General features: G+C 45.2%; 1 protein-coding gene across 5 annotated transcripts in view; it reads right to left on the bottom strand.

Annotated features, from left to right (window-relative positions):
* Positions 1 to 17,137, bottom strand: part of LOC133134118 (cell adhesion molecule 2-like) — a 416,600-nt gene that overhangs the window by 20,283 nt on the left and 379,180 nt on the right. For 3 of the 5 annotated variants that reach the window (XM_061250545.1, XM_061250546.1, XM_061250548.1), the window contains 4 exons: positions 10,308 to 10,469; positions 8,846 to 8,936; positions 7,673 to 7,851; positions 604 to 720 (listed from right to left, as the gene is read on the bottom strand). In XM_061250545.1, the coding sequence (XP_061106529.1) occupies positions 604 to 720; positions 7,673 to 7,851; positions 8,846 to 8,936; positions 10,308 to 10,469 (549 nt within the window). The remainder of the gene's footprint in view (positions 1 to 603; positions 721 to 7,672; positions 7,852 to 8,845; positions 8,937 to 10,307; positions 10,470 to 17,137) is intronic. The other 2 variants (XM_061250547.1, XM_061250549.1) reach the window with 1 other exon arrangement.

The following is a 17,137-nucleotide window of genomic DNA, read 5'->3' as shown; positions in this document are numbered from 1 at the left end:
CATTGTGAAGAGGTTTGTTAACCAACATTCTACTGAATTGTGGAGAAGTTTGTTAACCAACATTCAACTGCATTGTGGAGAATTCCATTAACGAACATTCTACTGCATTGTGGAGAAGTTTGTTAACCAACATTCTCCTGCATTGTGGAGAAGTTTGTTTATCAACATTCTACTGCATTGTGGAGAAGTTTGTTTATCAACATTCTACTGCATTGTGGAGAATTTTGTTAACCAACATTCTACAGTATTGTGGAGAAGTTTGTTAAACAACATTCAACTGCATTGTGGGGAAGTGCGTTAACAAACATTCTACTGTACAAAATTCTGCTGTATTGGAGAGAAGTTTGCAACACAACATTCTACTTTGCAAAGCACAGTTCTACTGGATTAGAAGCAGTTAAGCAAGCCAGGACTCTACATCAGAGCGGGAAGAGGAGACGACAGCCGAAGGTGGTTCTAAACCGCGCTCTACCTCAGAGGAAGAGGAAAGTGAAGAAGAGGCAGGGCAGGAAGCGGCTGTAATCTTCGGCGCTCTACCCCAGCAGGAGAGGGAGGCGGAGAGGGACAGAGCGTGGGTGGGGGCGTGGGGGGGCCGTACTCTACCTCTCTCAATGCCGGTGGCTGCAGGTTTGGTGACGCGGGTGTCTAACAAAGCGGTGGTGTCTGGGAGCGCGGCTCGAGGGGGGGGAGTCGGAGGCGGAGGCATTGTGGTGGGGACGTCTGGCAAACGGGACGGACAGACATGCCGCAAAAAGGGACGACAAACAAAGGGGAAATGGATAAGACGGCAAAAAAAAAAAAACAGACAGCAACACAACGCCCCAAAAAAAGGCAAACAGATCAAGACAATGATGGAAAAAACAAAGTCAGTTTTTGTGAGAACAGAAAAATACATGCTGAAAAAACACAAAGACATACAGGGTGCGACTGAAACAGGGACGATAAATTGCATCAGCGCAGGAAACATTTTGTTTACACTTCACACGTATGAAAAAAAAAAGAAAAAAAATCACAAATCATAAAAGTAATACATGGAATAAACTTGACATGTATGACTAATGCACATAGGATGCCAAAATAATGTTATCAAATAGTGTTATCAAAAACGTAAAATATGACAAATGGGGAGGGGAGTTTTAACCGCAAGGTACAGCACTCAGTATTTCCCATGTTTAGCCTTCAAGGGGCACGGCACCCAACAATGGGGTGGGGTACCAATCTAAGTACCCCATATACCCCCCGATGGCCTAGAGCTAGCCCCCAAAAGGCCATCCTAATAGTCAATGCAGCTAGCCAGCTAACCAGCTATATAATCGTACGTACAATGAGAATACAGTGGATCTTAATTAAGTCATTGCAATTGATTTATCTTGCTTTGACTACCATATGTGAGCCACTCGTAATATGGCACAATCAAGATTTAAAACACATTCATATTAGCACATTACCGTTGGACTAAAGTAGAGTTCTTTAAGAATGTATTCATGAATATAGATAATTTCAGAATCTATTATCTATAATTGGAACATTCATAATTTTAGTTCAATACAGTTTCCCTTCAAATACTGTATATATTTTGTGCACGTTAGAATATGTGACATATTCATACTCATATTGATTGATGACCTTACAGAATCGTTGACCGGAAAAAAAAACTGACGATGACTCAGCGTTTGCTAAGTGACAGTAATGTAATGTGATGTAATGTAAAGAAATGGTGAATTTTTAACTGCCTGCCAATTTGATGGATTAAAATGAACATAAACCTGACTGTCTTAAATTGATATGCCCACTGTAATCATCTTTAAGATGAATGTTTGCCAAGTTTAATCAATTACACATTTTTACTTTCTATAGTTCCCTGCCTTTTGCCTAAACTAAACTTTGGTGTTTTAACTAAACATTGGTGTTTATTTCTTGTACACTCAATGTAAGATTAGTGCAAATACATGCACCTTTATCTGCTTTTTAGGCTTTTGTTAACCTTTAATAAACTTTGCAATGTTGAACCTCATGGTGTGCAGAGGATATGCAACCAAATACAAAACATTAATATTTTATTTGACATTATATTAATTTGTCTCAAACACAAATAGGGGGCTACATATAAAAATGCTGTAATTTCAACATGGTGAAATGAACATGTATAAAAAAATGCTTTATAATAAAAGCTCAGAATTTGCACTTTGACCTCCTGTGAATGTTTGATGACAAACAAGAGGAAATAAAACAATAACCAGAAAAAGTAGAACAAGGCACGTCGTGTCCAAACTTTTGACAGGTACTGTATATTAATAGAGTTATTAAAAAATTAAGGTTTTCATAAAGCCTTGATCTAAAATGCATTGGGTAGTAGCTACGTTATCAAAGATGATTTAGATAGTTCTTTTGAAAAGTTTGGCACAGTTACAGCTGAAATGTTCCAAACGGCTTAATTTGAAGCTTTTTGAAGCTACACTTTTTAACTTTATGATTCATAAATTTAAAAGGAAGATGAGACATGAGAGGGCTATTAAAAGTCTGGAACACGGCGAGACAGAGTGGAGCGGTCCGCAGCGGGGGGGGGCGGCTCTCCGCCCACACACAGTACAGACCCCCCCCCCCGCGGGCACGGGGTTGACTCCCCACGGTGGTCCTCTCTGTCATCCCAGCTCTCCGCTCGCAGAACAAAGGCTTCCAATGGGCTCCATCGAGGAAAGCCTATCAAGTTTACTAGGGGTCCTTGTTAGGCGAAATGGCTCAATCTGGGAGCCTACACACTTTGAACACCGACCATTGAGGGCTCCTGAAAGAACTAGAAAGGGTTCCATTGTATTACATTACACTAATGGCATTTGGCAGACGATCTTATCCAGAGCGACGTACAGTTGATTAGACTCAGCAGGAGACAATCCTCCCCTGGAGCAATGCAGGGTTAAGGGCCTTGCTCAAGGGCCCAACGGCTGTGCGGATGTTATTGTGGCTACACCGGGGATCGGACCACCGACCTTGCGGGTCCCAGTCATGTACCTTAACCACTAGGCCGCCATAAGGTCCGGTCTGTTAATGGCAGAGCCGTTAGCTCTGGTTCGCCTCTCCATCCGGAGCTTCTGTTCCCAGAGCAGGAGCAAATGAACGCGATGCCGCTCTCATTAACCCCGGCGCTACGCTAACTGCTTCGCGAAACTCAAACATCGTCCTGCGATACCACGGCATGCGCTAAGTAATTTGTCTTTATTTCATGATAAATAAATAACGAGCTAAATAAATAAATAATACTGACAGAATTTTTTTCTTTTTAAATGCATTTTAATGACATTACGGAGACTTTAAACGGGGTGCTAAGGAGACGTGCTAATAGCCAGCGATGACAAAGAACAGGTAGGAACATTCGAAACGGCGGTAATGAATTCAGACAGTGCGCTCGCACTAGGTGACACCTAATTACCTTTCCTGTATGGGGGGGGGAGTTGTCAGATATACAGCGTCAGCTTTGTTAAGTGCTTTTGTTGGTCTCGTCGTTATGGTGACCTGGCATTTTCACGAGCGGGGGAGAGGCTGCACGTCCGGCCGACCCGAGTGGCAGCGTGGACGTGCTAATTAAATTTCCTCAAGACCTTCTGGAGGGGAAGCGGTGGAGGGAGGGTGTGGGGGCCGGGGGTTAGACACGGGAGGGTGGGGGAGAAACGTCGAGCACTTGAACCTGGAGTGGACGGGAAGGCCCAGAGCCACAGGCCAGGCAGAGAGACTTTGGCACGGGCAGTGGGCTTGAGCCAGCAGCGGATTCCAGCGGATCTTCCCTGATCTCACTGGAGGCAGCAAATCGGAAAAACAATGGAGCCATTTATGCGTTAAAGAGCTTATTCGCGTTATCCTTTGGCCACCATCAGCAGGCCTGCCAACTGTCAACGCAATTTTAGGGCAGCTGCCATCCACGCCACTGCGTCTGAATCTCCTCCCCCGGCCTCATCCAATCACAGGCAAATGTCGATAGACACACGAAACATCAACGAAAAGTGTCAGTACGTCAGGGGCCTGGTTCCACACACAGCAGGATTACCGAGTTAGCTGGACAACTGCACTGAGTAAGACCTGGACCCCTCTCGAAACAAGAACATGGACTCGAGTGAAAAAGAGCTGCGCTTTCCTCAGTGTAGTTATCCAGCTAACACAGTAAACCTGAATCCTGCTTTGTGGAACATGCCCCAGAAATGTCATTAAGCCTTACGCCGAAGTAAAAGGGCCTAGGACTGACACTAATGTAAGTTGTGTTCATAGCTCGATGTAATAAAAACATCTTGAACTCTCTCAGTGAAATACACCGCGAGTGTATTCAAGTTGAGGCCTCCTGGCTGACACGCCCAAATTAGCTATGAAATAAATGTGAGGGAACACGCTGTTGAGGATCCCTCCTGCATATCAGCAGTGATTAATTCCTCATGATTATATCTCCGTACCGACCGGAAAACAACGCGGCCTGAAGAGTCGTGAGAAGCTCTGTATTTAATTTGCCAAAATGAGGACATAACTAGAGGGAGATATAAATACTTGAAGCAGCGCGTGTGAAAATCGTTTCTCTTGCAATCGCCTGTGTGTTCTGACCCGGTACTCTCGGTCAGGTGTACGACAGGTGTAGACTCTTTTTTATTTTTATTTTTATTAATGCCAGGTGGACATTGGACGGGGTGCTGCTCATAGTGTTGGGGGTCAGTGGTTATATTAGGATTTTGTTTAAAATGCAGGACGCCATCTGTCATCGCGGGATTTAGGACAAAGGATCAAAGTGGTGTTCTGTACTGTCCATTGGCCTCGTTGCACCCTGTGTAATTCCATATAAGAATCCTGTCTGTTTCAAAACCCTGTCTTCATGGGCAAAAGGGTTCTTTGCCTGGGAGCTTTCACACTTCACACCGATGACAAAGGGTTCCATAAAGACCTAAAAAGGGTTCCTCTATGGCAGTGGTCCTCACTCCTGGTCCTGGAGAGCCACAGGGTGTGCTGGTTTTTGTTTTTTTTTGCCTTAATATCAGCAACCAATTCAGACCCAAGAAACCAGGTGAGGTGTGTAATTAACTCCTTTAATTGACCAGTTAAGTGCTGAGTAACAACAAAAACCAGCGCACCCTACTGCTCTCCAGGACCACTGTCCTATGGGCACAAGGCAAAGAACATTTTTTTTCTGAGAGTGCAATAATGTCTCAGTCCACTCTAGCCTGGGTGGACAGGTGTTCCAGGTGAGCCCTGTGCATGGCCGCACCATGTCCTGCCACCCCCCCCCCCCCCCCCCCCCAGGTTCGGTCACCGGCCCATCACACGGCCATTTACCACGGCGGCGTTAAAACAGATGAGGCTGAAGACCCGATTCTAATTCCACTCCCCTATTCATTACCCTCTCCTCTCTCGGCGAGACGCTCCATCATCAGTCCCCCCGTCCTAATTCCAGCCCCCGTCCCGTGGATACGTTTCATAAATAATTGGAAATGGTGATAAATGTCGGAGCTCGCCGAGCCTGGGAAAGAAGGCGCGCGGCTCCTTACGCTGAGCCGCCGTCATTAGCGGATTAGTTTGCGGTGCGGGCGGGCGCGGTCGATGGAGCCGCGGCCCGTGATGAATATCAGCGCGTCGTGGAAAAAATGTATTTCGGCGGGTCCTGTCAGCGGTAATGAGGCTCCTCTTCAGCGCCTTCGCCCGCTTTTACCCGAAAATTCCCCCGTCTCCGCGCGACAGACCATCGCTCTTCTCTCCCGCTCGTTGGGGCGGCTGCGGACGACGCTCAAATTTTCTGTCAGGAATCAGTCAGGGAGGCTCCTTGTTTTCCCACAAACATCTGAAACTTCACCTTTTCTTACGACACTCACACAAAAAAACGGTCCTTCGGTTTGTCTCCGCAGAGGAGCCGTTTTTAGTTCTTTACGAAACCCTTTGTCATCGGCGTGAAGTGAGTGTGAAAGCTGAAACCAAACAGCCACTTTGCCTGACAAACAACTAGATAGTATTCTTCAAAAGGGTTCCTTTTGGAACCATGAACGGTTCTATTAAAAAACATTTTTCTTCCTTTACCTCACAGGTCTAGAGACAAGCACCTCGACAGTGGCACAGATTTCATTTTAACGATACCCCATCTTTAGCTTGAGTGCTATTTGCTTCCAAACTTACTGGCACTTTCTTTAAACTGCTTTGGCTAAAAAGCTTCTGATAAATGGCTAAATTGTAACGGCACTCCTGTCAGACCCCCACGTTGCCTTGAGGGTCCTTGGCTCGGTCTGCTTCCGCTCGATTCAGAACCCAAAAAAGGCCTTGGATTCCTGGAGTGGTGAAGGAATGCTTTCAAGCCGGAAATCTTTTATCCGGCGGGATGGAACGTTGTCATTCTTGTGCAGTGGTCGCCATCAAAATTCCATTTACGCGCGGCAGTGGACCGTATCACGGAGAACATAAATTAGGCGGAATTATGGACAGCTATCAATACTTAACATTTGTTAAGAGCCGCCATTACAGATGATTTTAAAGGTCAAACCGGCAGTAGAGAGAAATCGGTCGGAGGGTGATGAGAACACTGGGCCTTTTGTGAGTCTGGAACACTGACGCTAAAATGAGCCTCCATCTCGCACCCAACTAGCTTTTCTCCGCCACGTCTTCAAACCAGCCCTTGTTTTTGAGGATGTCAGATATTTTCTGTCCAAGGTCATCTTCGCTGCCAATAGCAGCTGCTCCGAAATCTCTGATGCTCAGCTTTCCAAGGTCTTCTGTTCCCCCTCCAGGAAACACGCAGAAACGCGGCCGACTACAACCCTGTGTTTCAGTTTATTTCTGGAAACAAGGACCCGAAACTCAAAGCTGGTCTTAGAATCAACCAGTGAGCGGTGACTCTTCACAAGTGAGGTACAGATATGAGCTGTGGCTTTCCCCCCTCCCTTTACAGCACGTTATGATCATGTGGGACACCATATATACACCACCGGTTCTGAATTATTACTTATTGTGTGTTATTTTCATGGTGCTTTTTCAATTTCTTTCCTTAATTAATTATTAATTAATAATTAATTATAATTATTATAACTTCTATTTGAAGGGTGGGGACCTGCACACATGCCTGTTTCTGGTTTCTTCCCTAGCCCTGAACAAGTGTATCACTGCTTTGCTTACATAGCATGTTTATCCTCTTCTTTCTCTTTTTCATGCATGTAAATCAAAAGATAATTATTAATTAGTGAACATACATTATATGAATGCACACCAGCCCCACTGGCATCATTTAGCATGGAAATTAAATGGAAAAAAATATATATATACAATTTCAGGAATTGAGGTGGACCCAAACAGCGGTTCAGCCCACCTGTTCTGATTGTTTACCTCCCGCCCCTCACCTTCCCAGGGTCCAGAGTATCTAGTACTATGTCAAGCCTGGGACTCAAGCACCCCAGGGAGTCTTTAACACTCCAAAAAACTGGAGTTTTAACTTCATACAATTATGGACAGTGGGTGCACACAGTATTATTAAGCCTATAGGAACTGCTGAAGTGTTTCAGCTGATGAAGTGCATGTAAGTTGAAGTCACATTCAATATTGCGTGCAATCACTGTCCATACGTTTTTTAAAGTAAATCCGGAGATGAAATCGTCCAGCGTGCGGGGGGGTGCAGCTCAGAGCGCCGGGAGACCGACTCTCCGCCCTGAACCCCGGCCAAACTCACCGTACACGTAGAGCGTGTATTCGGCCGCGCTGATGCCCAGGTCGTTGCGGGCTTCGCAGCGGTACGTGCCGTTGTCCGTCTTGTTCAGCGACATGATGGTGAGATCCCGGCCCTCCACGATCATCCTCTCCAGGTCCGTGATCTCCGCCCCGTCCTTGGTCCACCTCACTGGCTCGGGCCTGGGGGGGGAAGGGGCCACAGCGTTAAACAGGGGGCCCCCCGGGGGCCGTCTCCAGCTCTGAGGGCAGTGCCTCGCTCACGGTCACTGTCACTGTCCACGGCTGGAGTGTACCCAGCCTGTCACGCGTGTCTTTGCATGTGGGAGGAAACCCGGAGTGCCCAGAGCAAGCCCACGCGAACACGGGGGAGAACACGCGAACTCCACGTAGAGAGGATCTGGCCGCCCCGGGAACCGAACCCGGAAACCCTCCTCCTTGCGAGGCAACGGTGCTGAACGCTACGCCACCGTGCCGCCCCAAAGGGGTGGAGCCAAAACCCCGTTACACACTGAGAGCTGAGCGGGTAATATATACCGCCGGCTCCAAATCGAATTTCAGGTGGACCTTGGCAAGCAGGCAGGAGGATGAAACTACATCGTGTAAAATCAATATCCGGCCAACTCTCTCTTCTCGTGCCATTGTTGAGCCTTCCGAGCCCCATATAAAAAGCAATTCAGCTTAAATTATTATTTTAATGAGTACAAAAGAGATATTATGGGATGTCAGCATCAAGGGCTTTGTGCTTTGTCATGCGCTAACCTTGCCGTTGTTAGTGCGGCTGACTCACAAAATGGCCGTTCTAACGCACAGTGACCTGAGCCCGGAGAATATCAGCCTCTAATCGGGAGCATTTATCAAACAGCTATCAGCCACTGACCCCTTGTCATAAAATCATTTTATTTTCTATTTAACACAGTCATAAAAAACAAGAATTAAATGGGCTAGTTAAGCCTTTGAACTTGTACTGACTGGTACTGGTCTACTACTGCTAATACTACCACATATGTAAATACATAAAAAAGAATAACAACAATAATAATAATAAACACATTCATATTATTATTACTATTCATATGATGATTATTATGCTATGAATGTATAAATATTCAGTGGAACAGTAAATCATCTCATGAATGATATTTAATAATAATAATAATCTTGCTGTATGACTTACACAGGGTTTCCTTTGGATACACAGTCCAACTTCAAGTACTGTCCTTCATGCGGGAATGTGAGAGAGGGCACGATCTCCACACGAGGGGCATCTGCGGGCAGAACAGAGAGCCTCAGTCAACCGCCGGCCGCTAAGCCGCCATTTTATTCTATCTGTGGGCCTCTCCTGTAAACAGAGTTTAGGCTGAGCCTGTCTTTGTAGAAAAACGAAGTCAGATGATCATAGTTATTGCGATAATGATGAAGATGATTGTGACTATCATGATAATGAAGATGAAAGTTTTGATCTGTGACAGTAATTATAAGGAAGATGGTTATGATTATAGTGATTATTATTATTTTGATGATGATAATGATGAAAAGCCATTATTACTATGACTATTATTATTCTTATTGCATTAATGATGATGGGTGATTATTATAAATGATTATGATGTTGCTGATGTTTAATTATGATGTTGATAGTGATGATGATGGTGATAGTTACACCCTGTCATTCTACAGAAGAACCATATTATAGGGTTCTGTGTCAGGAAAAATGGTAATTTGTCTGGGAGATTTCACACTTTACATTATCAAAAAGGGTTCCTTTGTGGAAACTAGCCAAATAACCTTTTTATGATTGTATGATGATGATGATTGTTATTATTATTATTATTATTATTATTATTATTATTATTATTATGCTGATGACAGTGATAAGGAAGGCAATGATTTTTACAAATGATGATGAAAGTAATGATTATTATAAGTGAGGATGATGTTGATTATTATAAATGATGATGAAGGTGATTGTTATTATGAATGATGATGATGTTGATTACTATGAACGATGACAAAGGTGATGATTCTTATGAGTGATGACAAAGGTGATAATTATTATAAATGAGGATGATGTTGATATTTATGATGTTGTTGATCACAATAAGCACATTCCCAGCCGTGTTTCTGATGACACTGGTGATGATGGTGAATATTCATATTACGATAATGGTGATGATGATGATGAAGATTAATATTATGATAATGGTGATGATGATGATGATGATGATGATGATGAAGAAGTACTCGCAGGCCCTACTCACAGTGAAAATGATAATAGTGATGATGATGATGAAGATTAATATGATGATAATGGTGATGATGATGACAGTGATGATGGTAATGATAATGGTGATGATGATGAAGATTAATATTATGATAATGGTGATGATGATGGTAATGATGATGATGATGATGATGATTAATATTATGATAATGGTGATGATGATGGTAATGATGATGATGATGATGATGATGAAGATTAATATGATGATAATGGTGATGATGATGGTAATGATAATGATGATGGTAATGATAATGATGATGATGATGATGATGAAGATTAATATTATGATAATGGTGATGATGATGATGGTAATGATGATGATGATGATGATGAAGACCTCGCAGGCCCTACTCACAGTGCACCTCCAGCACCTCGATGGCCTGCTGCGGGGCGGAGGCCAGGGACACGTGGTCCACCTGGCAGGTGTAGGCCACACCGTCGTCGTTGCGGTCCACCTGCAGCTGCAGGGAACTCCGGACCGTGAAGGTCTTCCCGCTGGCGTTCACCTCCTTGGCACCTGGTGTTCCGGAAACAAGAGCGCACGGCGTCATTGAGGCAAAGCACCGCTCTTATGTACCACCCGGGTCCCCTCCACAACCTCGCTGAGCTAGTAAACAATAAAGAGTCCTTCATGTCGAGGGTAGAATGCGAAACAGGCTGACACACCAGAAATACTAGTGTCACCCATTTCAGTTATGGGAGTAGCTCCCCCTTGTGGAGAAGCTTCAGCCTGCTAAACAAGAGAGAGTGAGTGAAAGAGTGAGTGAGTGTGTGAGTGAGTGTATGAGTGTGTGAGTGAGTGAGTGTGTGAGTGTGTGAGTGTGTGAGTGAGTCAGTGTGTGAGTAAGTGAGTGTGTGAATGTGAGTGAGTGTGTGAGTGAGTGTGTGTGTGAGCGAGCGAGCGAGTGAGCGAGTGAGTGAGTGAGTGAGTGAGTGAGCGAGCGAGCGAGTGAGCGAGTGAGTGTGTGAGCGAGCGAGCGAGTGAGCGAGTGAGTGAGTGAGTGAGCGAGTGAGTGAGTGAGTGAGCGAGCGAGTGAGTGCGCAAGTGTGCGTTTCCGAGTGTGTGAGCAAGTTACTAGCCAGGTCCATGAGGTGCTTTGTGTCTAATAAAAAATACACAAACAGAACAGACGGTTTAATCTCACTGACCAGGGGGACCCCAGAAATGAAAGCAGCTTGGGGGTCCTTGCACCGATGGTAATTAACAAACGGGCAAGAAGGCTCAGATTCAATCAACGTTCGTCCTTCAATTTGACTTCCAAAGTAAGTAAGGTTTTTTTTTTTAGGTTGTTTTCTTCAAACAAACCGCTCAGCGCTGACCACAGTTTGACCCCTCGCCAAACAGTTTGTCCAGACGTTTCGTGCCCGCTCTTCCAATTATTCCTCGGATCCTCTCCCGCGGCAGTGACCTGAATGACTGCCGAAAGGGAAAGAGAGAACGTTCCGGACTGCTCATTATTCCGGGAGAGGACAGGAGGAGGGATTGGGAGGTCAGTGGGGCGGACAGTGTGAAGGACGATGGGACGGTGTTATTGAAAACACCGTCAGGGGGGGGATTAGGGCAGAAGTATCCCCGTCTGCCAAGTGTGAACCCCCCCCGCCCCCCCGCCAGCTCAGCAGCGTACAGAGCTACCCACACCCGCGCTACGCTAGCGCTATCCGCTATCCTCCAGCCGCTCGGATTCACACCAGCCCGCGCGCGCACACCCTCCACTGCGCTAATCTCCGCCGCTCTGTCCTCTGGGTACGCTCACAAACCTAGTCCCCAGCTCATTTTACATGTACATTTTTTCCCCTCAGATGTTTATCCCCTCTCCAATCGCTTAAAAATACAACAACAAAAAAACACTCACACACAACGTTCCTGACAGTAGTATTGATTTTATATGTTTTTCGCTTCTTTGCAGATGGACCGTTACAACGTGCATTTATCCAGGGAGCAAAGCTCATTCGTGCGGCGGTCTTTTGGCCAATTTGACTGAATGTTCTGTACTTGCTGTGGTGTTTTGACATCTGCACAAGCCTCGACATCCATCTAACCCCAAAAGTTTTGGCCTAAAAGTCAGAACTTTTCTAACTTTTGGCCTTCAAAATGAAAATGGTATGCATTTCCTTCCGTGTGAACATCCCCGTGGTGGTGGTGTATGGCTGACTAACATGGCGGCTCTGTATTATTCATGGGAAATGCGGGCGGAGGAAAGAGTGTGAATCCTGTTGTAGGATATTTCTGCATGGTGTGATCCTGCTGATCTACACAGAAGCTCACAGTGCGTCACTGAAAGCCCTCCTGACAGACCGCGGTGCGCGCAGGTTTTAGTTCCAGCTGAGCTCGGTGAATCTGGGTTGACTGGGCTGTTGCTTGGCTTCTCTCAACAACTGCCTGCGATACGTCACTGGAGGAAGAAAGCGCAGTGTACCCGGAGGCGTTTCTAAGCTGCCAAGAACACATCAGAGCAGAGATTTCTCAAGTCATTTTAGGCTTATTTCCTCATTCTTTTTGTTTGAGGTGAGAGCTGCTATTGCAGTTTGTTGTGTTCTGGTTTTCCAAGATAAAGTGAGAACACAGAAATAAACCATTAATTACACTTAATCAACGTGACAGCTGCCAAACTTTTGTAGAGCGGTATATACAAAAAAATTTGACAAATAAATAAGTACCATATAACTGTATATGCATGGTTCATATCTCCCATGATACAAGTGTTCTGAACCTTGTCATTTTCACTAATTAATCATTCGAGAGAAACCTTTATTTTAATTTATTATACGTTTTTAAGTAATGAATCATTGTCAAGTGACATCATATCGCTCCAGAGCAGGATTTAATTTAGCTCGGTTTAATTCAGTGAAGATCTAATTGTGCAGACCCATTTGGGCCAAACTGGCACTCCCAGTCCTCCGCCAAGACCAGAATCAGGAAACAGTGGTCTAAGCAGGCCAATTAATCGCTGATCGCTAACGTTCCCCGGCGGCTGAAGATGTCTGGTGGAGCGGTTTGGTGTAGAACTGCAGCCTCTGCTAGACGTGTCTGTGAACGTGCTTTAGGAGTCCTGGGTATTGACTGTTGTACCACGGGTGGCTCCAGAGCGGGACTGAAGTCACTGGCTGAGGCCCCCTAGAGGCCTGGAGGACTACTGCAGCAATGACCGCTGATTCTCAAACCCCAATATTTTGCTCAGTTAACCCTTGTGTTGTCTTAAGGGTCAAAAATGACCCGCCACTATGTTTAACAGCTGAGAAAATCTCATTTTTTCAACTTGGAATTTGATGATAAAGTTTGTGATGAGTGATAGGTTGTTTCTTCATGCAAAATAGATTTTAAAAATAGAAATTAAATTAAGCTGCTTTATTTTCGGGGTTTAGTGAAGGCGGGTAATTTTTGACCCTTAGGACAAGGGGAGTATAAAGAATGTTAAGACTACACAACGGTTAAGGTTGCTGAACATAAATGTATGTATTAAATGTATTAACGCAATGCAGGCTTGGATTGCTATCATCTGCTTTGTCCTTGAATTCTTCACTGTCAACCAACTTGTTTTGGTGGCCATGTGTCCCTTAATTAGGAGCCTTTTTGAGTCACCACAGTCTATTGATCAATTAAGAAAATGTATGTCTCTTTACGCAAACGTAGTGTAACAGATTGTGAATATGGGATTTTATTCTTCATGGCACGCATAGCTGTTTCAGACTGACAGTAATGTGGTTTAACAGGGTAAATAATTCCTCAAAACATGAAAAATGCAATTAAGAAACAACGTATTCAAATTCTGGGATTGCAGTTGTGGTTGGAATGAAAACCAGCCTACGCTTGAGAACCACAGTCACAGACAAGAAATCAAAAAATAAAATAAAATGAAATCTGCTCCCATCTGCTCTGCACACTTTTATTTTGTGTTTAATCTGGTTTATGGTTTTATCATAAGTGAGAGACCTGCTGGAGAGAAGTCAGGAAAGTGGGCAAAACTCTCACTAATTTCTGAGTAAAACCTAAAAATAAAGATAATTGAGCATTTCACACAGAAAACAGAGAGTTATGAAGGAAATGACCATTCTGTGCTGAAACTCAGGAAATAACCCCCGGATTCGATGAAAGACTCCAAAGTCCTCTGAAGCTATTCGATCTAGCAAAGAGTGGAAAGCTTACAACTCAATACAAAAATACATTCAGTAAAACCATCTTAAGGCTTGTTGTAATCCATCATTGGATTCATCTATGAATTATGCTTTATCGGATAGTGTAGTTCTTTATGCATATACTGCATTACATCACGCAATAGTTACTCACTGGATTCTGTCCCACATTACATAGTGTTAATCTGAATCTAAAATGGCTGCCTGTCACTTACTGTGTGCAGAACGTATGATGAAGATGCTGACGGCACTTTCAATACTCAATACTCGGGATAAGCACTTATCTTTCCACACCAGACGTTTAGCAAAGTTTTTTATCCTTTCACAAAATCAGCGTATTTCCCTTCACGTTTGACACATTTCACACAACGTTTGCGATCCAAATTTCAAATCCCAACTGAAGTGGAGAGGATGTTTTAAATGCCCGTCGAGCTTGAGAGGAAATATGGAAGATACAGGTGAGATAGAGAGTTCTGTTGTGTCCTTTATACGGTCACACCTGCACGTTAGTGTAGAGGTGCATGTCTTTAACAACCCGTAATGAAACGGGGATTAAATGGCACAGAAATGCCGGTAACGGCATTAATCTACGATGACAAATCAGATGAAAGGCTTCTCGGAATGTTCTTCCCGTCTAGGTGAGCGTTCCAATTTCCCAGAAGAAAGAAATTCTACTTTTTTTTGTGTCTGAAAGTTCCCTTTTTCACTCCAATACATAAATTATACCCCATCGTTTCACTCAAAGCTTGCCGGGGAACTTTTGTGAATTTCAATGAGACGGGGGTTGGGGGTGGGGGACGACGACGAGAGAAGTGGGGAATTTATTCCGGAGCTTTCCGTGACACCAGAGCTATGGAACGCCGCTCCACATGTTTCTTTGAAAAGTGTCACGCAGACGGAGACATTTCAGCGCGTCTGAATCCCCCAGAAAGGGAATTGCTGAGTGCGGACTATGCTAAGGAGACTTCAGGAAAAAAAAAAGAAAGGGGGGAAGTTAAATCGGTGGAAAAAAAAGAAAAAAAAAAGAGCCGCACGATTTTTCCTGTTTTTCACTCGCCGGTTTGAAAACGATCACGCGTGGAAATGGACTCCGGTCTCCGTCCCGCGGTGAGGCCGAATGAGAAGAGCCGACTGTAGGGTTCTTACCCTTTCTCTGCCTGCCTGTGGCATGTCAATCGGCTGTGGGCTGTCCGTCTCGTGATACGATGCTGTTATTTCACCGTATTGCAGCTGAAAGTGTGCGCCCCTTCATCCTCATCTTCTTCAGCTAATTCACCAGGAGTCGGAGGTCACACTCTCAGAAAGAACGGCCGGTTGGAGTGTGTGTGAGTGCGAGTGTGTGTGTGTGTGTGTGGGGGGGTGTGTGTGTGAGTGTATGTGTGTGAGTGTGTGTGTGTGTGTGTGTGTGTGTGTGTGAGAGTGTGTGTGCGTGTGTGTGTGTGTGTGTGTGAGTGTGTGTGTGTGTGAGAGTGTGTGTGTGCGCGAGTGTGTGTGTGTGAGTGTGTGTGTGTGTGTGTGTGTGTGAGAGTGTGTTTGTGAGAGTGTGTGGGTGTGTGTGTGTGTGTGTGTGAGTGTGTGTGTGTGTGTGAGTGTGTGTGTGTGTGAGTGTGTGGGTGTGTGTGTGTGAGTGTGTGTATGGGTGTGTGTGTGTGAGTGTGTGTGTGTGTGTGTGTGAGTGTGTGTGTGTGTGTGTGAGTGTGTGTGTGAGAGTGTGTGGGGGGGGGGGGGTGTATTTAGGACGTGTTCTGAAAACCGAACCTCTCCCCCACAGACGCTCATCTCCACCCCAGCGCCATAGCAACAGAGCTGTCAATCAGCGTCGCCCGGGGGGAGTCTTCCCGCCCAGCTCGAAGGTGTCGGAGCAAGCGGGGATATCATCGGGAAGGCTGGAGCGGCGGGAGGGGAGGGGGAGTATCACTCCGGGCGATCTGAGTGCAGCGTTGGGCGGGAGGGGGGATCGGTGGGGATGAATACTAAGAAACAAACAGAGCGGGGGGCCTGAGGTGAACCCGCACCCCTGGGGTCCGCGGCTCCATCGCGATGCGGAGAGCGGGGTCCACTGCTGGAGCCTCCGAACCCCACAGTGATTCATTCAGCCAGACACACTGCCTCCTCCGTAACCCTTTGAAGAGGAGGCGTTTGGGAAAGTGAGGGGTGTCTCATTGGCATAGTCTGTGGAGCGCTATCCGCGTGCTCATCGCAAGCCGCGACGTCGACGGTTTTAATCCATCGGTATTAAAACCCATTCCCAGGGGGCCGCAGTGTCTGCAGGTTTTTGTGGTTTTCTTTCACTCAGATGAAGATGGTTAGATGATCAATGAAGGCCTTGAGAACAAGGTGCGTGGATTCTTTAGCCTATCTTGAATGAACCACAGGTGCAGAAAACCTGCAGACACTGTGACCCTCCAGGACTGGAGTTAAACCTGCAGACACTGCGGCCCTCCAGGACTGGAGTTAAACCTGCAGACACGGTGACCCTCCAGGACTGGAGTTAAACCTGCAGACACTGTGACCCTCCAGGACTGGAGTTAAACCTGCAGACACTGCGGCTGTCCAGGACTGAAGTTTGAAACCTGTGCTCTACACAGTACAATTTATGTTCAATCTAATCACATATTTGTGATCTCACACCTGAGAGGGTTAAAGGCCACATATCCTAACAGTTTGCAAACCTGGTTCTGTCTAATCAAATTTACTCTCCACTTCTGTCACATTTAATGTTTCTTTTTTACTTTAAACCCCATGCAATCAAATGCTAAGCTTGATAAATTCTGTATATAGAAACATTAAAGAAATACACTGTTAATATTCCTATTTCTAACATACTTCCAGCAATTGGAACTGAATTTGGTCTTTTGACTCCCCTTTCCCTGTTTAAAATGGCTATTAAAGTGTGCCCAATTGAAATGCACACTAGGGGGTCATACAGTAAGAATTGGACTATTTTACGTATGCATTATGGAATCAGCATTTTACCCTTTCAACCCATCATGTGAGCATGCAGGGAGCTGTCAATCACACGTGGCTTTGAAGTGGAAATCCACACCAAACAGG

Source organism: Conger conger, chromosome 7 (genome assembly GCF_963514075.1).
Source record: "Conger conger chromosome 7, fConCon1.1, whole genome shotgun sequence".
Lineage (NCBI taxonomy): Eukaryota > Metazoa > Chordata > Actinopteri > Anguilliformes > Congridae > Conger > Conger conger.
This window is presented reverse-complemented; position numbering and strand designations above follow the sequence as displayed.